The sequence below is a fragment of the Pelophylax lessonae genome (assembly GCF_965119305.1).
Source record: "Pelophylax lessonae genome assembly, chromosome: 7".
NCBI classification, from domain to species: Eukaryota; Metazoa; Chordata; class Amphibia; order Anura; family Ranidae; genus Pelophylax; species Pelophylax lessonae.
Genome location: NC_138774.1, coordinates 71,213,652 through 71,235,729, shown reverse-complemented (window position 1 = coordinate 71,235,729; position 22,078 = coordinate 71,213,652). Strand labels below are relative to the sequence as shown.

The window sequence follows — 22,078 nt, the reverse complement described above, 5'->3', positions numbered from 1 at the left end:
AGTAAAAAAAACGTGCCTACAATGCATTTTAATAGGGTTTTTCTATTTCGCGGATTTACACTTTTCGCGGATGGGTCCAGAACGTAACCCCCGCAATGGAGGGGGGTTTACTGTATATATATATATATATATATATATATATATATATATATATATATAAACATTTTAAATGCTTTTAAACCCTTTTTTATAAGTGATTCCCTCTGTTCTCAGCTGAAAAAGAGCTGGGGGGAGGGGGGGGGGGGAGAAATAGCAGTACACTGATCTTCCCATCGAAAGGCTGTGCAGGGGAGGGAAGGGTGGAGGGGGGTGTCATTGAAGGAGAGCAGGCTAATTTCCTAATACAGCATTGTGGTCAGTTTTTAATAGAAAAACTGAAGGACTGGCAGAAACACAAGGGATTTCACACAAAGAAAGTAATACAAAGAGAACATACAAGTACATGGTACAGCAGGCACATATCAGGTATATGAAATGTTGGGTTTACATATTCTTTAAGGCTGTATTCTAAATATCGAGCCACATCAGAGCATATTTATTTACATTCAAATCTCCATACAGAAATTCTGAAAAAATATTTGTCAGAAACATTCTTTCTTGCCGTCATGAGTCAACTCATTTTATCCAGATCTGCTATTAGAATGATATTCCAGATGTATTAGCCAGATTTTATTACAATATGTACATTTTTTCCTGAACAAAAAACCACATTCACAGTTAGAATTTTGTACGTTTGAGAAAAATTTTCCATCCACTCATTTGATTTTTCCCATCAGTACAGTCAAAAACGAACATCGATTTAGCCCCACTAACCGTTAGAAAATTAAACGTTTAACCACTTTACCACCGGAGGATTTTCCTGCTAAAAGACCAGGGGTTATTTTGCGATTTTTTACTGCGTGACTTTAACGGACAATCGCGCGGTCGTGCGACGCTGTACCTAAACGAATTTCACGTCCTTTTTTTCCCACAAACAGAGCTTTCTTTTGGTGGTATTTGATCACCTGTGCGATTTTTTGATCACGCGCTATAAACAAAAAAAGAGCGTAATTTTTGCAAAAACAACAATATTTTTCACTTTTTTTTATATGAAATTCCCCCAAAAAAAAATGTAAAAATCAAAATTTTTTAAAATTTTCGGCCAATTTGTTTTACGCTACCTATGTTTGGTAAAAAAAATCGCAAAAAGCGTATTTTGATTGGTTTGCGCAAAAGTTATCGCGTTTACTAACAAAGGGAAAGATTTTTGTCATTTTTGGTGTTTTTTTTTTTAACGAGTAATGGCGGCGATCTGCGATTTTTTTTGCGGTACTGCGACATTGCGGCGGACAGATCGGACCCTTGACTGACATTTTTGACACTTTTGGGGGTACCAGTGACATTACTGCAGTAATCAGTGCTATATATATGCACTGTTACTGCAAAAATGACACTGGCAGGGAAGGGGTTAACAGTATTGGACAGGGAGGGGTTAAGTGTGTCCTAGGGGCGTGATTCTAACTGTGTAGGGACAGGTCTACTAGTGTAAAAACAAAGATCAACAGTTCTACATAGTAGAACTGTTTGATCTTCACTTTTACACAGGGAGAACTGACAGGTGGCTTGTTTACACAAGCCGCTCTGTCTTTCTCCCGCTGTAGCGGCGATCGTAGTGTGACCGGAGGACATCGGGTCCGCCAGTCACACTCCCGCACTCCTCCGTGAACGAGCCGAGGCGGGCGCGCGCCTCGGCGGGCGCGCGCCCGCCCGCTATTGGCTCTGGAAGGAGTGACAGGCGAGCGACGTAGACCTACGTCACTCTGCCTGGCCGGGGCCGACTGCCGCAGTAAATATACTGTGCGCAGTCGGCAAGCGGTTAAGGGCTCTCTTAATGTAGCTGTAGCACCCTCCTAGGAAGGTGCTAGGATGATAAAAGCTTAGCAGCTCTATCTGCTTATCAGTGGAGCCTGATTGTTAGTTCTGCCTGTTGTATGTGTCCAGGGTGTGATTCATCTGGGCTGAGGGAGTGTCCCCACTGTATTCAATGGGAGAGCCTGTTGGACTGTGGAGGAAACCCAGCCAGTGACACACAGGCTTTTGTGGCTGTCCCAGTGGTGCATTCTGGGATAGGTCATAAAAACCGGGGGGAGGAGGGGGGGCACATGTGACAAGGTGTCTTTGGGCAGGAAGCCAGGTCCCAGGAGGAGGGTGACGGCGGTCTCTCCTCCTGTCAGCAAGGAAGGTGGTCGCAGGCGGTCGGCCTAGTGGACCAAGTGTGTGATACTGAGCCAGGAGGTCCAAGATACTGACGAGTGGGGCTGAAGGCAGAGCAACCCAGGGAAAAACAGTGTCCGTGAGTACCGGGAAGCTTGCCAGGGCTCTGCCAAGGAAGGGGACCACTCCAGTGGAGAGTCAGTGGACAAGGTCTAGCATGCACAGTAAGTGAGAAAGGGGGGGCCAGGTTAGGACCCTGAAGAGGAATTCATTCAGGAACATATCTTTTACTTCACTTCAGTGGCAAGGTGAAACAGCGGCCTTGCCGCACACACTACAGTCAGTTGTCCTCTGAAATTGTGCATATTTCAAGTTGGAGTATCCCACTCATCCCTTCTCCCATCCAAGTTCTAAAATAAAACACAAAAAACAAATCCCCTGGACTGTTTATTGTCTGAGCCAAGTCTTAAAGTGATACATTTTACAGACTGTTGCTATGGTTAACCCAAGGGAATCCACACTCAGCAGCTCCCTAGGGGGCAGTGCTACATAGCCATTCAGGAAAACTGCTACAAAGAAGTTGGTACAGAACTCCATCTCACTTCCATAAATTCTCCCCATCTATACCAAGTATATGCTGGAGATGTGGGAAGGCAGAAGGTACCATATTCCACATCTGGTGGGATTGTGAGTCTCTTCAACCTTTTTGGAAAAAAGTCCATAAAATCATTACACGTCACCACATTCACTCTAGACTAAACTCCAGCACAATATCTCATACACCATACGACCTTATCTCAAAAAGACTACCATAAATCTTTGGCTATGCATATGGTGAATGCGGCAAGACTTTGCGTTCCGGTACATTGGCGATTCACACGTATCCCGACAGTTAGAGAATGGTTTACTAGACTTTCTAAAGCAGAGGAGATGGAGGAACTTGTCTACATCTCCCAAGAATGAATACAAACTTTTACAAGAACGTGGGAATGTTGGAACCACTTCAAAACATCTGAGCGTTTTCAGTCCTATGACTCTTAGATATATGACTGACACATAAATTGTGGATAGAGACTAAGGCAGCCCAAACCGAGTTGCCAGACAGGAATAGGGGAGCAGGTATAGCCCTTTCTATGACCATACTTTTCTTTCTCCCTCCCCTCTGGTCCCTTTCCTTTTCCTCTCTTCTCTCCCCTGCCCTTTTTTCTTTTTCTTTTTTTTTCTCCCTTTCTTTTTTCTCCTCACTTTCTACCCCCCCTTTTTTTTTCTAATTTCTGGTTCCTTTTCATTACACTCTAAGGATTTTATTGAACCCTACGAACCATGCATAGTGGGACTTTAACCTCCTAGGCGGTAATCCCGAGCGTGACTCGGGTTTGGTTTTTCATATCAGGAGCGGTAACCCCGAGTCACGCTCGGGGTGGATTGCAGAGAGCGCAGCGGTGTTCTCTTACCTTATCCTGGCGATCCAGCGATGATCTCTCATTGCTGAGATCGCCAGCCGAGAGTCCCGCCCCTCCTCCGTCCTCCGTCGGTCTGATCACTTCCTAGTTCCGTTCCCTGCAGCAGCAATGCTGCATGGGAGCGGAACTAGGGAGGGAAATTCAAAAAAAAAAAAAAAAACGTTGCACAAAACACAAAACACATTTTGTATTATATATATATATATATATATATATATATATATATATATATATATATATATATATATGCACACACACATATATATATATATAAAATTATATTATTGATTCAATTATAATTCATGCGTTATATATTATATATATATATATATATATATATATATATATATATATATATATATATATACACACATATATCTATAATATATAATGCATGAATTATAATCTAATCAATAATATAATTTTATTATATATATTATATATTAAATAATAAAATAATATTATTGATTCGATTATAATTCACGTGTTTGTGTTTAAAATTTATCACATCTGGGATGTCTACTAGACTCTTGTTTTGGTCAGGTTTAAGTCAGTAATTACTAAGAATTGTAGGCCTATAATACATAACGCCAAATTTCCATGAAAACAATTGTACCGCTTTTGGTATGTAATTCCAGACATAATCATACCGCCAGGGAGGTTAAGGAATCTGCATGAAGATATAAATGAACTCTGTTTAACAAATCATTTTGTTTACCTAAATCCCCGGAATTAATGTACTATTATCTTTGTTATTTTCTGAGGCTTGCAAGCCATCGGTGGTCCATAGTACATTTGCACGTCATGGACCTTTAATAAATAATGTTGTGTAATGTTTGCTCTGTATGCACTTATTTTTTACCTTCAATAAAAATGTTTATGGAAGAAAAAAGAAAATCAAACGTTCTAAAAACTAAAGATTTAAATGAAATTCTACTGGTGTATGGCCAGCTTGAGGTGAAGACAGACTATGTGTCCAGGTGGACTTTAACCACAGCAATTACTGTACATTGTCCCTGTGAACCTAAGTTAAAGGTTTTCAGGGACAGGGTGATGATAAAAGTTAAAGACTGGTTTGGTGACATGTCAGGCTTCTGAACAGAAAAAATTCATAGCTTTGAAGCAGCGTGCAAACATGCAAATAGAGTGCAAACATACAGCAGTGGGGCATTTTGGACAGACAACATCCATGGTGCAACAGGCAGCATCTTCGGTAGATCATGATTTAGAAATAATGCTTGTCAATGCTCCCTCTCTTTTGCCAGAGGTGTAGATATCTCTTCCTTTTGAGGAGGTAATAAACTAAGGGATTGGCATCTGGTCAATTTAACTCATGGGACCCACAATGCTATTGTACACCCATTGCCAGGAGCTTCTTCACTGGTTCAACTCATAGTCTAGCCTGAGTACTCATGTCCATTGCCAAGCACAGTCCTTGCATTGTTTAGCGATCCCTCTATGCAGTGCCAATAATCAGAGCAGACACACCATGGGCACAAAGGAAACGTCTGTATACATGTACCCTCAAGACTTAATATTCATGTAAGGACACGAACAATGAATTTCAGACTGAGCACATGGGGCATTGGCAGACTGGCACACCTTGGTATACTGAAAACAAGAGATTTACATATGCTCTTTTTGTTTCAGGGAGGTATATTTAAAGGATTAGTCCATCCAAATCTGATTTTTTTTGTATTGTATAGATTTTCCTGAATTACTGCTGAACTCTTGCCAAACTTTCTTTTTTTTTTTTTTTTAGTTTTCAGTAGTAATTATCAGAACCTCCACATTGTTTTTTTTTTTTTTTTTTTTCAAATAACAATTTTATTGATCATTTTTTTTTCAAGAACAAAAGAAAAATACTTTCAAGGATATCTCTACATTGTTTTTATAGCTGTCCGTGGGGAGATTTCACCTAACTTTCTGTCCTTCCAACACCAGGATAAGAAACAATATTGTGTGGGTATCAATGGGACAGAAAGACACAGAGAGCAAGAAAACCTCAACAAATGTTTTTATCCTCACCCAGTCTACTAAATACTTTGCCCTTCTTTCTGTCTTTGTTCCTTCCCTTCTTGCCCCCTCTGCTACTCTGTCATTAGAACAGGAAGTAAAGTTAAATCTCCCTAACCCAAAAATGTATCTAACTACTCTGTACAAAATAAAAAACAGCTTTGACTAGAAGTGGGCTTAACCCATTCACCTGTTTTATTATATCTCTTGGAGTCCCAGGGTGCATGATTAAAGCGGAGTTCCGGGCACGAAAACTTTTTTTCAATAAACATACCCCCGGGACAGTCAGGGCTAGTATATTCCACAATGGCTAGCCTCTGATCTGTCCCGGTTCGCACTTACCTGCAAGAAGAAATACTCACTTAAAAAAATTTCTTCTCCAGCGTTGCCATCTCTGTTGTGGGCAGCTGAAGCCGGCGCGATCCTCTTCTGCGTCCTCTTCCGTGTCTTCTTCTCCCAGAATGCGCCTGCACCGGCCCCGCTCGTCACTTCCGGTGTGGCGCTGCATTCCTCCACAGCTTCTGGGCATGCCCAGAAGCTGTTTAGCAGGGAATGCGGCGTCGCCCCGGAAGTGACGAGCGGGGCTGGTGCCGTCGCATTGATTCCTTGGGGCGATGGCGTTCAGCTCCCAGGAATCATTGCAAGCCAGGAAGTGACGACGGAGCCGCGGCACAGAGGGAGGAAGTGGAGAATAGGTGAGTATATTCTATCTACAATTACAAGGTGAGTAAAAAAAAAAAAAAAATATATAACTAACTATTCAATTCCTTTTCAGGTGAAGGAGACCAAGCGGATGGGCACAAAAAAAAAAGGTTGATTTTGTACCCGGAACTCCGCTTTAATAAACATGAGTTCCAGACTGGCAGGCTGTAATGGACCTGTACTTTCCCTGTTAAATGAAGCCACAAGAGTAAAAGTCCTTATTTGGAAGGCAGAAATAAATTTGCCCTCTGAGTGACCTGTGCCAAAGAGATATAAGAAACCATTGGCTGAACCCCCCCCCCCAAATCTAGGCCCAGATTTTAGGAAAGGCAAGGGTCTAGGTGGCACAATGTACTACTACTTCTACACTTTTATGTAAGCCTTTTAGGGGACTATATTAAGAAATTAATTACAATTAATTAATAAAAAAAGAAAAGAAATTAACATTTAACCACATTTAGAATACAAAGTTACATAGTTTATAAGGGTAAAAAAAGACAAAGGTCCGTCCATTGTAAATGTTATTTGAAGCATGGGAAGTTCTTCAGCCACAATGCTCTGTGCTCTTAAGGGGGTAACCCAAGGAGCACACATTTATAATATTGGTCTCCTACAATGATAACCCTAAATATCTGGCTCTGTAAAGAGCAAATACACCAAAAACTGATATTTCAATTCTGTGTGGATACGGACAAGCTCAATAACTCAATAATAATTACCTTCTTTTGTGTTTCAAGGACTCCTCCATCAACCCAACCCTATCTGAACTGCCCATTGTGCCTACTTTGTCCACGCCAAAGTCAAATGATGGTATTATGAACCAGTGATAATGTAGAACAGGCAACTGGGGCCTACAGCTTGTAGAGTAGCACTTTGCAACCTTTTTACCCCAGAGGACCCTTGAAATAATGTTCAGGTCTCAGGGAACTCCTGCTAAAATACATTTATCAGGGGACATTGGAAAAACGTCCTTTACATTGATGGAAATCGGGGAAATGCCCACCTAACACTAGTGGTCAGAATTCCACCACCCTTACAGATAGCTAAAAAAAATAATTGGTGTCATCTCGCTTGCTCTGCCAAGTGGCATTAGAACTGGAGGAGCTTTAATCAAATCTGTGGTCAGTCATTCACAGCTCAAAGAATCCCTAGCAAACTCTGGAGAGACCCTAGCGTCCACAAAACCCTGGTTAAGAATGGCTGTTCGAGAGAATAACCCCAACTATCTGCTGTGGTCTTCCTGCCAGCCCTCATGCCATGTGTCCTGTATGGCACAGAGGTTATCAGGAGGAACCACAGTGCACAAAAGGGATTCAGGTATCCAACCCACTTGGGTATGTTAGATACAAGCAGCATTAATAGCCTTTAAAAAGAGCCATGATTTAACAGACTGCACACTGGAAAGTATGAATCAACTTATTCTACAGGGTGCTGCTGTTTTGATTTAGTTACGGTAGCAACAGTGTTAAGCTGGCCATACATTCAGCAGAGACTAGCTGAATATCGATCGCTGTATAAGCACCCTGGTTGTACAGAAGTTGATCTATCGATTGACTCCTGTACAACCGTCCTATACCCGGAAACACTGATCATTTGTTCCTATGGCGGGAAAGACTTGCCCCCATGAGAAAACAGTAGCATAGCGGGACTGATTCTCCACGACTTCCAATGTGTGAATGGTTAATTAGCACTTTTTTTGTTCAACCCGCTGGTTTAACGAAAAAAATAATGTATATTGTATGGGCTGCCTTACTTAAGAGGCTTAAGGGAGGGGTGAGGAAACAAACTACTAAAGAGCACAGCATTGAAGTCTTTGAGATAACTATACAATAGGAAGGCAAATTAACCATTGGTCGCTCGCTACCTAAAACTGAAAGTTTTGTTTCGGTGGAATTTGCCTTAAATGGTAAAAAATCTGACAGGAATGCTTCAAAAGATACTTAGATATTTGTGAATTAGAATTAGGACATCACAGGGAAAAAAAAGGATTCAAAGATTCATATTGTATGCAGTATATAGAATAATACTCAAATTAATGGAAGGAGAACAGTAAGGCAAAAAAAAAGTGTAAAATGTTGTTTTCACTTTTGCATGACATACTCTTTTATGATCTGTTCTTCAAAGCAAGATTAACCACACATGTGATGTGCAGATGGACCATTAGCTTATATACTGTACTTGTGTGTGCAGCCATAAAAGTCTATAGAAGTACTGGTAACTAAGTGCTATACTGCAATGCTGCCTATATATTACCATCAGTGTTCAGTTTATATGAAATGCATGTAAATACACTAGCTCCATAGGAAATCTTGGTCAGCTTGACATGGGACTGCTGACAAGGACACCAAGCTTGGGGAGCATGTTAAGGGGATCCAGGACTATGATATGGTAGATTACCTTGGCAAGCTGGCTGGCCAGAAATAGGATATGTTGTAGTCCTGGGTCCCCTCTCGGTGTTCCCTACGTTTGGTATCCCTATCACTTATGGTTTGGAGCAGTGCCATGTCAAACTGACCAAGATTTCCCATAGACACCAAAGTTAAAAACTGGGAGTAGTGCCATGCCAAGCTGACCAGGCTGTGTCTGTACTCGCGAGTGTATGTAAAGTGAGTGTACTTAAAACGGGGTATGCCTGTATTTAGAGAAAGTAAAGAAAGGTCCATGCTATATCGGATGTGATTTCTGGTGTACCAAACAAGGTGAGAAATCTTTCCTAATTTATCTATATTTTAGATGATTATGCTTTTCAACAGAACAAATGTATACGTATTAAGAACCTCATATCCCCAGTATAGGAAATGGAAACAAGATTGTACCTTCATATTTTTGTACACTACTCCAAAAAATTAAAGGAACGCTTTTTAATCAGAGTATAGCATCAAGTCAATTACACTCCTAGGATATTGATCTGGTCAAGTAGCAGAGGGGGTTGTTAATCAGTTTCAGCTGCTTTGGTGTTAATGAAATTAACAACAGGTGCACTAGATGGGCAACAATGAGACAACCTTCAAAACAGGAATGGTTTTACAGGTGCAGGCCATTGATATTTTTTTCCCTACCCATCTTTTCTGACTGTTTTGCATTTGGCTAGGGTCAGTGTCACTACTGGTAGCACAAGGCAATACCTGGACCCTATAAAGGTTGCACAGGCATTCCATCTTCTCCATGATGGCACCTCAATACGTGTCATTGCCAGAAGGTTTGCTGTGTCCCCCAGCACAGTCTCAAGAGCATGGAGGAGATTCCAAGAGACAGGCAGTTACTCTAGGAGAGCTGGACAAGGCCGTAGAAGGCCCTTAACCCATCAACAGGACCAGTATCTGCTCCTTTGTGCAAGGAGGAACAGGATGAGCACTGCCAGAGCCCTACAAAAGGACCTCCAACAGGCCATTGGTGTGAATGTCTCTGACCAAACAATCAGAAACAGACTTCAGGAGGGTGGCCTGAGGGCCCAACGTCCTCTAGTGAGCCCTGTGCTCACTGCCTGGCACCGGGGAGCTCGATTGGCATTTGACATTGAACACCAGAATTAGCAGGTCAGCCACCGGTGCCCTGTGCTTTTCACTGATGAGACCAGATTCACCCTGAGCACATGTGACAGATGTGAAAGGGTCTGGAGAAGCCGTGGAGAACGTTATGGTGCCTTTAACATCGTTTAGCATGACCAGTTTGGTGGTGGGTCAGTGATGGTTTGGGGAGGCATATCCATTAAGGGACGCACAGACCTCTACAGGCTAGACAATGGCACCCTGACTGCCATTAGGTATTTGGATGAAATATTTGGACCCATTGTCAGACCCTAGGCTGATGCAGTGGGTCCTGGGTTCTTCCTGGTGTATTACAATGCCTGGCCTTATTTTGCAAGAGTATGCAGCCAGTTTCTGGAGGATGAAGGAATTGATACCATTGAATGGCCCCCACACTCGCCTTATCTAAATCCAATAGAACACATCTGGGACATTATGTTTTGGTGCATCTGACGCTACCAGGTTGATCCTTAGTCTGTTCTGGAGCTCAGTGATGCCCTGGTCCAGATCTGGGAGGAAATACCCCAGGACACCATCTATCGTCTCAAAAAGAGCATGCCCCGACATTGTCAGGCATGCATACAAGCACATGGGGCCATACAACCTACTAAGTACCATTTTGAGTTGCTGCAATGAAATTTCAGCAAAATGAACAAGCCTGCTGCATAACTTTTTCACTTTGATTTTTGGGGTGTCTTTTAATTTAGTCCTCTGTAGGTTGATAATTTTAATTTCTATTAAACAATGTGGCATCCTTTCATCCCTAACACATTACCCAATCCATATCAGTATAGATATCAGCATAATATTTATCCCCATTGAGATTTAAAGTGTTTTCAAAGTGTTGCTTTAATATTTTTGAGCAGTGTATAAGGCAAAGCCAATATTAATCTTCCTATCAATGCCACTTGTCCAGCCATAGCTTGTGCTATGGCTGGACCAAGATAAATGGCCAATCTTCTTAAAGCAGATCCAATCCTTCTTCTTCCTTATAGTAGAGGGAACAATCCAAATAATGCATACCAGCCAATGTCAACTTCTGCCAAAATTGACAGCAGATTTTTGGGCTTTAAATGCTCACTCAAGGACAGGCAGCAAGATATGGTCTTCAGGGAGATATCTGCCTTCCAATGGCCTGCCTTATAGGGAATTAAGGCCAAGGGGTTGGTTGAAGTTATCCTGGCTGGAAAATTACTGTGGCAACTATTGTTCCCGTTACCCCTTTAGAATATAGAACATACCTCATTGAAAAAAGAAGAACCCCAAGCCAAGAGGTAAAGCACTATTAGTCCTATATTAGTGGTGTTGACAATATTGACATATTTGTTTTATATTTTACTGGTTGGTAAGGTTGAATAAAGACACCAGTCCATCTAGGTCAACCTATGTGTGTGTATTTATGCCTCTACCACTTCCCATATCCCTCTATTGTGTTCAATAGGATTCACATCAAAAAGTTTTGAAATTAGGGACACTTCCTGCTGAAACCATAAATTGTGGAAGAGAGTTCCACATCCTTACTACTCTAACAGTAAAGAATTCCCTATTACACTTATGGTTAAACTGCTTCTCATCCAACCTCACTGAGTCACCACGTCTCTTCTTGAGTGACCTGAGACTGAATAGTTTCCTCCCATCTGTTGTCGATAGGAGGTCTACCTTTATACCATCAATAGTTGTTAGAGGTAGAGGAGTGCTAAAACTGTCATTCCCTTTATATATGTATTAACTTTACATTGTCCAGGAGTGATTCTGACCTGTTCTTCCCTGGCAGATTTGTTGCAGGTTTTTCAGGTTATGTAGATGATGCTTGTGCATCCACGTTACTGAATAGTACCACAGATTCTCAGTTGGACTAAGTTCAAGGCTTCACCAGGCCATGGTAAAACATTCACCTTTTGTTCTTGAGACAACCCTGAAACCAAACAGTGAGCGTTCTCCTTTTTATGTGGAAACAGAAAAACAATTGCTGACTGGTCTCAGATTTCCCAACCTGCTGGAAAATTGCCCGAGGCAACAAGTGCTTCCAGTGCACATGATGGTGTCCAGTGCAGACTGAATTATAACAAACGATGATGCTTGAATCACTTGCAAATATTGGTTGATGTATGCCTATTTTTATGGCAGGCAATGAGAAACCAGCCTGTTTCATTAAAAAAAAAAAACACTACGCCAATAGCATTACTGTGCTTTCCCTTGATTCATTTAATTATGTGATGTAGCATATCTATGGTGAAACATTAATTCCCTTTATTGTTGAGGAAAAATAACAATTGTTGATCAAGGCACAACTGTTGCATTGAAGCACTCAAATTTGCATACCTTTTGCCATCATTAATATAAACCAGAAAGTAAAAGAAAAAAACTTAGCCTGCACTATAGAATGCCTGCCCAATCCTTTCTCTTGGTCCCGTGTCACCAGGATCTGCCACCAAAGCCTCCACAGACACCTGGAACTTCCAAGTATGGAGGTATTTGTGTATGACCTCCCACAATGTAGCACTTTTTGACCGAATGGCCAATCCCTATACCCAAACACTGACGCTGGGGCAGCTTGCTGAACCTTGAGCAAATTTTGATTTCTCAGTAAATTGGACTTTGCATGCAAATTTACGAGGCCTCCAGTAGCAGATTCCTGCACTGTGGTCAAGATAGAAGTATAAGCAAGTTTTGTTTTTTTGCTAGAGGGTCTTATTGCCCCATTATATAGATGTAAATGCATAAACTTAGATGCTATAACTTTGATGACTAGGTACTGACACAAAGCTGAATAGCAACAGCCTGGGTGTAACTCATTGTATGGAGGGATCTGAGGTAATCACAGAACTTGTAAGGTGAAGTAGTGATGATTTAAATGACAATCAATGTTTTGGTGGAACCCAGCCAATTTCCTCAGGAAAGGGGTTACTTGAGGAAGGTGGCCTTTGCTGGTTGTTAATAAAGTCAACACAATTTCACATTACAAGTACTGTGAAAAGCCTCGCATTCTTTTCATACAAATGTACAATATAAAGGTATAGACCAGCCTTTATCAAACTTTTTACCATGGAGGAACCCCTGAAATAGTCATTAGGTCTCATTCTCAGTCTTAAATAAAAGAATAAAGAATGAGGTTTAATAATAGTCATTAAAAGAAATAAATGATAATAATAATAATGCCCAGAAAAGAAACACAGAGGGGTTCATTTGCTAAAACTGGAGAGTGCAAAATCTGGTGCAGGTATGCATGGTAGCCAATCAGCTTCTAACCTCAGTTTGTTCAATTAACCACTTCCATACCGAGTCATAGTAATATGACGTCGGCATGGTGGTTGTACGGATCCGGGCGGGCGTCATATGACGTCCGCCCGCTCTAGCTGCTACGCGGCGATCGGGGGTGAGGCTCGTCCCTCGGACATAGCCCATCCCTGATCAAGGTAAACAGCCAATAGAAATTGGCTGTTTACCACGTGATCGGCTGTGTCAATCACAGCCGATCACATGAGCGGCTCCAGCACGAGCCGCTCGTTCTCTCTGCAATGCGCGCCACCGGGGGCCCGCAGAGCAGCGATCGAGGACGAGGCTCGTCCCTCGGACAGAGTCGATCCCCGATCTAGGTAAAGAGCCAATTTACCACGTGACCGACTGTGTCCAATCACAGCCGGTCACAAATGTCAACAGAGAACACGGTAACTAGCTGTCACCGTGTTCTCCTCCTCACACACTGATCCTGTGTGAGGAAGAGAGTGTGGTAACAGCTAGTTACCAATCACAGTGCACCCCAAACACACTGATTGCCCCCCCCCCAATAAAGAGCACCTGTCACTAGCCCATCAAAGTACCCGAGTACCTGTCACCAGCCCATCAGGTACTCTGATGACAGGTACTCGGGAACTCTGATGACAGGTACCCGGGTACTCTAATGACAGGTACTCAGGTACTCTGATGACAGGTACTCGGGTACTCTGATGACAGGTACTCGGGTACTCTGATGACGGGTACTCGGGTACTCTGATGACAGGTACTCGGGTACTCTGATGACAGGTACTCGGGTACTCTGATGACAGGTACTCGTGTACTCTGATGACGGGTACTCGGGTACTCTGATGACGGGTACTCGGGTACTCTGATGACAGGTACTCGGGTACTCTGATGACAGGTACTCGGGTACTCTGATGACAGGTACTCGGGTACTCTGATGACAGGTACTCGGGTACTCTGATGACGGGTACTCGTGTACTCTGATGACGGGTACTCGGATGACGGGTACTCGGGTACTCTGATGACGGGTACTCGGGTACTCTGATGACAGGTACTCGGGTACTCTGATGACAGGTACTCGGGTACTCTGATGACAGGTACTCGGGTACTCTGATGACAGGTACTCGGGTACTCTGATGACGGGTACTCGTGTACTCTGATGACGGGTACTCGGATGACGGGTACTCGGGTACTCTGATGACGGGTACTCGGGTACTCTGATGACAGGTACTCGGGTACTCTGATGACAGGTACTCGGGTACTCTGATGACAGGTACTCGGGTACTCTGATGACAGGTACTCGGGTACTCTGATGACGGGTACTCGTGTACTCTGATGACGGGTACTCGGGTACTCTGATGACGGGTACTCGGGTACTCTGATGACAGGTACTCGGGTACTCTGATGACAGGTACTCGGGTACTCTGATGACAGGTACTCGGGTACTCTGATGACGGATACTCGGGTACTCTGATGACGGATACTCGGGTACTTTGAGTACCTGTCAACGGAGTACCCGTCATCAGAGTACCTGAGTACCTGTCACCTACCCATCAGAGTACCCGAGTACCTTCCACCTGCTCATCAGAGTACCTGACGCCTGAAGTACCCGAGTACTTGCCGCCTGCTCATCAGTACCCATCACTACTCATCAGTACTCATCAGTACCTATCACGTATCAGTATCACCTATCAGTATCAGTACTACTCATCAGTACCTATCACCTGCCTGTCACCTGCCCATCAGAGTACCCGAGTACCTGTCACCTGCCTATCGGAGTACCCGAGTACCTGCCACCTGCTCATCAGTACCAGAGTACCTGTCACCTGCCCAACAAATTACCCGAGTACCTGTCACCCTTCATACAGCCACCATGTCTAAGTCCAAAAAGGTTTATATACGTCCTCCGTTTAAACCTAAATACCGGTGTTATGGCAGCAGATAGCTGCCATAACCCTGGTATTTTTTTAAACTGTGGACGGTTGGCTTTCCGATAAGGGTGGTCCCAGCGGCGGATTCGCCGTGGGATCACCCTTCTGGGATGGCGGAAGAGGTGCCCCCCCCTCCCGCCGCGTCCGGTCCTTTTCCCCGCTTACCGGACCCGCCGGCAGCGGGGAAAACGATCCGGTCCCGGATCCTCACAGACAGGATGTCGAGTGAGGGCAAGCTTGCCCTCACTTGACTCTATGGTCTTGGAGGACCGGGGCTACGGAAAATGTTGTTGCCTAGCAACCGGTTTAAAGGTCCTTTTTTTTTTTTTTCATTTTATATATTAATTTTTTTTTTTTTTATATATCTTTTAGTGTACTTGTGAGATCTGAGGACTTTTTGACCCCAGATCTCACAAAAAAGAGGTCCTGTTGTGCCTTTTTCTATTACAAGTAATGTTTACATTTCTTGTAATAGAAATAAAAATGATCCTTTTTTTTTTTTTTTTGTTAAACGGTGTAAAAATAAAAAATAATAAATAAAATAAATAGTAAAAAAAAAAAAAAAAAAAAAAAATTAAAGCACCCTGTCCCCGTTAGCTCGCGCGCAGAAGCGACGCATACGGAAACCCCGCCCACATATGTAAACGGTGTTCAAACCACACATGTGAGGTATCACCGTGATCGTTAGAGCAAGGGAAATAATTTGAGCCCTAGACCTCCTCTGTAACTCAAGGATGGCAACCTGTAGAAATTTTTAAATTGTCGCCTATGGGGATTTTTAAGTACCAAAGTTTGTCGCCATTCCGTGAGCGTGCGCAATTTTGAAACATGACATGTTGGGTATCTATTTACTCGGCGTAACATTATCTTTCACATTATGGAAAAAAAAATGGGCTAACTTTACTGGTTTCTTATTTTTTAATTAAAAAAAGTGAATTTTTTCCAAAAAAATTGCGTTTGGAAGACCGCTGCGCAAATACGGTGTGATAAAAAATATTGCAATAATCTCCATTTTAATCTCTAGGGTCACTGCTAAAAAAAAATATATAATGTTTGGGGGTTCTAAGCAGTTTTCTAGCAAAACAACTGATTTTAGCTTGTAAATACCAAATGTCAAAAATAGGCCTAGGCAAGTGGCTAGGATGCATGATGATGCTCCTTGGATGTTAGGCCCCTCTATATGGCTAGGCTGTGAAAAAGTCTCACACATGTGGTATTGCCATACTCAGGAGGAGTGGCAGAATGAATTTTGGGGTGTCATTTTTGCTGTGTACATGCTATGTGTTAGGAATATCCTATAAATTGACAACTTTGTGTAAAAAAAAAAAGTTTTCATTTTTTCCCACATTTTCCAAAAACCTGTGGAAAAAAATGACATGTTCAAAGGACCCATAATGCCTCATAGAATATACGTTGGAGTGTTTTCTTTCCAAAATGGGGTCATTTTGTGGACTTTTCCATTGTATTGGTGCTCTAGGGCCTTGAAAAGTGTGATAGGTAGTAAGAAAGTTTTATGTGTATTTATGCTCCTAGAACGCCTGAAGGTGCTTCTTGGACGTGGAGTATCTTTTTGTGGCCAGGCTGTGTAAAAGTCTCACACATGTGGTATCGCCATACTCGGAAGGAGTAGCAGAATGTATTTTTGGGTGTAATTTTTGCTGTGTACATGCTATGTGTTAGAAATAGCTTATAAATTGACAACTTTGTGGGAAAAAAAAGAAAAAACATTTTTTTTCTTCATTTTCCCAAGAATTGTGGGAAAAAATTACAACTTCAAAATACCCACCATGCCTCTTACTAAATACCTTGGAATGTCTACTTTACAAAAAGGGGTCATTTGGGCGGTATTTGTACTGTCCTGACATTTCAGGGCCTCAAGAAAGGAGATAGGCAGTCAGTACTTCTGGTGTGATCAATTTTCAGTAATTGGTACCATAGCTTCTAGACTCAATAACTTTCACACAGACTAAATAATATACACTAATTTGGGTTAATTTTACCAGAGACATGTAGCAGTATACATTTTGGCCCAAATGTATGAAGAAAAATTAATTTTTTGCAAAATTTTATAATTGAAACTAAAAAAAAGTGTTTTTTTTTTTCAAAATTTTTGCTCTTTTTTTGCATATATCACGAAAAAAAAAAAACCCCAGTTGTGATCAAATACCACCAAAAGAAAGCTCTATTTGTGTGAAAAAAATGATAAAAAATTTGTTTGGTTACAGTGTAGCATGACTGAGCAATTGTCATTCAAAGTGTGAGAGTGCTGAAAGCTGAAAATTGGTCTGGGCAGGAAGGGTGTCAAACTGCTCTGTATGGAAGTGGTTAAGCTTTAACAATAAAACCTGCAAACTGATTGGTTTCTATGCAGCGCGGCACCAGATTTTGCAATCTCCAGTTTTAGTAAATCAACCCCACAGAATAAAAAATGTATTGACCCTTGTGATCGGTGTAAAATTGACACCTTACATTAGTGATCAGTGTAGAAGTGACCCATACATTGGTGGTCAGTGTAAAAAAACATAGAAAAGCAGAGGCAGAAAAGGACCGAGTTGTCCATTGAGTCTGCTCTTTATTTATTTATTTTTGTTTATTTATACATGTTTTTGTATTTTTTTGCTGGTTTTTTTGTTTTAGTTTTTTTGTATTGGTCTATGTTTGTCTCAAGCATGTTTAAATCTATTTAGGTTTTATGTAGATGCGACGTTTGAAAACCTCTTCTGAACGCTGGAACTTGACAGCTAATAACCGACAATTAAAAACATTCGTTTTGCCGTGTTTTACATGCTGCGTTTAGTGGCGTTTGTGTTTAGAAGCGTTTTTACATTGTAAAATGGTCAGAAATGTATTCCCATTGAAAACACCTATAAACAAAATGCTTATAAATGCAAGTTACCACGTTTAGACGCGTTTGCACGCTGTTACAAGCATTTGGCGTTTCAAATGCCAATAAACTTCTGTCTGAACGCATTTTTTTTGCTTTAAAAAAAATGCCACCAAAACTCATCTGCCTCTAAACAACTTTAAACGTCTCAGTGTACATGGGCAGATAAGATAACATTGAGGGGAGTTCAGGGGCTGCTGATAAATATGCCCAACTGCTCCTAAACGTCCGTTTATCAGCAACAGTGTACATTTGGCCTTACTGTTGACTGACTTACTACCTCTGCTGAAAGTCTATTACACGCATCAACTACCCTTTTGGTTAAATAACACTTTCTAAGATTAGTTATGAACTTTCCTCCTGCAAGTTTGAGGTCATGTCCTTGTGTTTTTGATCATGGCTTCATTGTAAAAATACTGCCCTCCTGAACTGTATTCACCCCCTTGATGTATTTAAAGGTTTCAATCATCCCCCCCCCCCCTTTTCCATTCTTTTCACCGTAACCATTTTATTGCAGTCTATAGACTGGCACTTTCTAATAAATATCTTTTAATAGTGACTCCTTACATTGGTGGTCAGCGTAGAAGTGACCCCTTACATTGGTAGTCGGTGTAGAACTGACCCCTACATTGGTGGTTAGTGTAGAAGTGACCCTTTACATTGGTAGTCAATGTAGAAGCGACCCCTTACATTATTGGTCAGCGTAGAAGTGACCCCTTACATTGGTGGTCAGTGTAGAAGTCCCCATTACATTGGTGGTCTGTGTAGAAGTCCCCCTAAATTGGTGCTCAATGTAGAAGTTACCCCTTACGTTAATGGTCAATAAAGAAGTCCCCCCTTGCATTGGTGTTCAATGTAGAAGTGACCCCTTACATTGGTGGTCAGTGTAGAAGTGACCCCTTACATTGGTGGTCAGTGTAGAAGAGACCTCTTACATTGGTGGTCAGTGTAGAAGTGACCTCTTACATTGGTGGTCAGTGTAGAAGTCCCCATTACATTGGTGGTCAATAAAGAAGTGCCCCCTTACATTGGTGGTCAATGTAGAAGTGACCCCTTACATTGGTGGCCAGTGTAGAAGTGACCCCTTACATTATTGGTCAGTGTAGAAATGACCCCTTACATTGGTGGTCAGTGTAGAAGTGACCCCCTACAATTGGTGGTTTGGTCAGTGTAGTAGTGATTTCTTACATTGATGGTCAATGTAGACGTTACCCCTTACATTAGTGGTCAATAAAGAAGTGCCCCCTTACATTGGTGGTCAATGTAGAAGTGACCCCTTACATTGGTGGCCAGTGTAGAAGTGACCCCTTACATTATTGGTCAGTGTAGAAATTACCCCTTACATTGGTGGTCAGTGTAGAAGTGACCCCTTACATTGGTGGTCAGTGTAGAACAGCCTTTTCCAACCAGGGTGGCAAATGCCTAGAAAATGGCCAAAAACTGTTTTCAATCCAGCATGTGAATGAAGCCTGCCTTTTGTTACACAAAGCTACGGGTTTTCACTGTGCACCATGACAATCTTCTAGCTGCCGGTGTTCTAATGACCAATGGCATTATCAGTTGATATGGAGGATGTCAGTCGCCTGCACAGCATCCTTATATCCCCCTCTCCTGCTCCTCTCCATCAGCAGAGTCACATTAGCTGAGTGATGGAGAAAAAACTGAGGGGGAAGCGAAACATTGGAATACTAGTCAGTACCAGTTTGCAAACGTGTATTTGCTTTGGAAAAATAAATCCCCCCTAACATTGGGTGTCCTACTTGTGTGGATGTTGCTGCATTGTCTAAAACAATCAGAATAGTTTTTACATTTTAGAATGGGGTGGCTCGAGACTATCTACAATTTTTAAAGGGTGCCTCGAGATTGTCCATATCTTTAAAGCGTGCTTTGACTAAAAAGAGGTTGAGAAACACTGGTGTAAAAGTCCCCCTTACATTGGTGGTCGGTGTAGAAGTCCCCCTTACTTTGGTGGTCAGTGTAAAAGTCCCCCTTACATTGGTGGTCAGTGTAGAAGTCCCCCTTACATTGGTGGTCAGTGTAGAAGTCCCCCTTACTTTGGTGATCAGTGTAAAAGTCCCCCTTACTTGGTGATCAGTGTAAAAGTCCCCCTTACTTTGGTGATCAGTGTTAAAGTCCCCCTTACTTTGGTGGTCAGTGTAAAAGTCCCCCTTACTTTGGTGGTCAGTGTAAAAGATCCCCTTACATTGGTGGTCAGTGTAGAAGTCCTCCTTACTTTGGTGGTCAGTGTAAAAGTCCTCCTTACATTGGTGGTCAGTGTAAAAGTCCCCCTTACTTTGGTGGTCAGTGTAAAAGATCCCCTTACATTGGTGGTCAGTGTAGAAGTCCTCCTTACTTTGGTGGTCAGTGTAAAAGTCCTCCTTACATTGGTGGTCAGTGTAGAAGCCCCCCTTACTTTGGTGGTCAGTGTAAAAGTCCCCCTTACTTTGGTGGTCAGTGTAGGCATGAAATCATCCTGGCACTTCTCAAGTAACCCCTAGCAACTTCTGGAGGAACCACAGTGTTCTACAGAACCCTTGATGACAAAGGATGGTATAGACCCTAGAGATGTACACACATGTTTAAGTTTTCTACAATGATGAGTTTTCTACAAAAGATTGTTTTTATAGATTTTCTTTGACTTTCCCGCTACACAGATATTGTTCAATGTAAAGAAAGATCTTTCAAGGATTGTATGGGTGTGTATATGTGGGAAACCCAATCTCAAGCTATTGGAAGTCATCACCTGAGTGGACTGCCCACATCTGTCAGATTGGCCATCACTAAAACCCTTTGTTGAGAAAGGGTGACCCAATTTTCCCATGCGCAGGAAGTTTATGTCTGTCTGTATGAAAGCAAGTGATAGCTTTGTGACCTGAAGTCTGTATACAAGAAAGAGGTAGTAGTTATGGAACATAAAGCATTCTTTTTTATCTGTCTAGGCTTCAGACAGCACATTCTTCGCACTGTCTCCCTGTCACTGGTCCTCTAATCAGCACACAATGGCTTTGTTTGTACTCACCACTCTGTGCCAACACAGCCCTGAGAATTCCCAGGAGAAACAGCACCCCAAACGTTAAACCCATTCCGGAGACGAGGTGTTCTCCCTTTCTAAATCCCCGTACGGCTCAGCAGATGTTATCTCCTCATCGAAGACCAAAATCCAAAAAGTTCTTAACAAATTTTTCCAAAAACGATGTATTCAATGAACCGAAATATGCCCAAAATCCACAACAAACCAGAAGAGAGCGTTAAAGTCTCCAGGAAGGTTTGTAAATCCAAATCACAGCAGGTCTGAAATGCCACCAGGCACTAAATGACTAGGTCAAAGCTTTGGAATGGCTACAAGAAATGAGAAAGTTAACTTTTAACGATGAAAGGAACATTCTCAATGTCTCCAATAGCTGTAAAGTTGTGGAAAGTGAGTTGGGGAGTGCACGTTAGATGGGGAGGGCGAGGGAGAAGGGAGGATTGTCAATGCTCATTGGAGTCTGCCCTTCCATTTGTGAGTCACACACACCCACTGGAAGATTTTGTACAATAGCAAAGGAAGCATTCCTATGTAGAAGCTGAAGAGGGGAGGGAGGAGGCTGAGGAATGAGTAGAACAGAGGAGATCAGAGAGGCATAACATACCATTCTACGGTCACACCAATGTGTTTTAGAGGCAGCTGTGCATTTTACAAAGTGATTTACAGTTTTCAAGGTGTCAGATTTGGGAAGTGTAAGCTCTGGAGTGCTCGTATGATCTGCACTTGAACTGCGATCGTAATGCAATTATGACAATAAGGTGACTACTACACCGGTCATAGAGCCCGGGAGGACATTGAAAAAAATATATTTCCCATATGAGCTTGTCACCAAAATTTTTACACTAATATATAAATATTATATATAAAACATTAGGGCTGGGTCTCACCAGATACTGTTCAGTGTGTTTTTATTCTGCATCAAAAACCTATGAACCGTGTTTTCTATTTATCTTCTAGATTGTAAGCTTTAATGAGCATGGTCCTCTGATTCCTCCTGTATTGAATTGTATTGTAATTGTACAGCGCTGGGCAAACTGTTGGCACTCCTGTATAATAATAACAATAATAACCATTTCAATGTTCCTAATTCACAT

At 42.1% G+C, this 22,078-nt stretch overlaps 1 protein-coding gene across 2 annotated transcripts in view; it reads right to left on the bottom strand.

Annotated features, from left to right (window-relative positions):
* AXL (AXL receptor tyrosine kinase) overlaps nt 1-21,448 on the bottom strand; it is a 168,095-nt gene extending 146,647 nt beyond the window's left edge. For both annotated transcript variants that reach the window (XM_082264351.1, XM_082264352.1), the window contains exon 1: nt 20,976-21,448. In XM_082264351.1, coding sequence (XP_082120477.1) covers nt 20,976-21,039 — 64 coding nt within the window. In that variant the 5' untranslated portion in view covers nt 21,040-21,448. The remainder of the gene's footprint in view (nt 1-20,975) is intronic.
* Nucleotides 21,449-22,078: the final 630 nt, after the last annotated feature.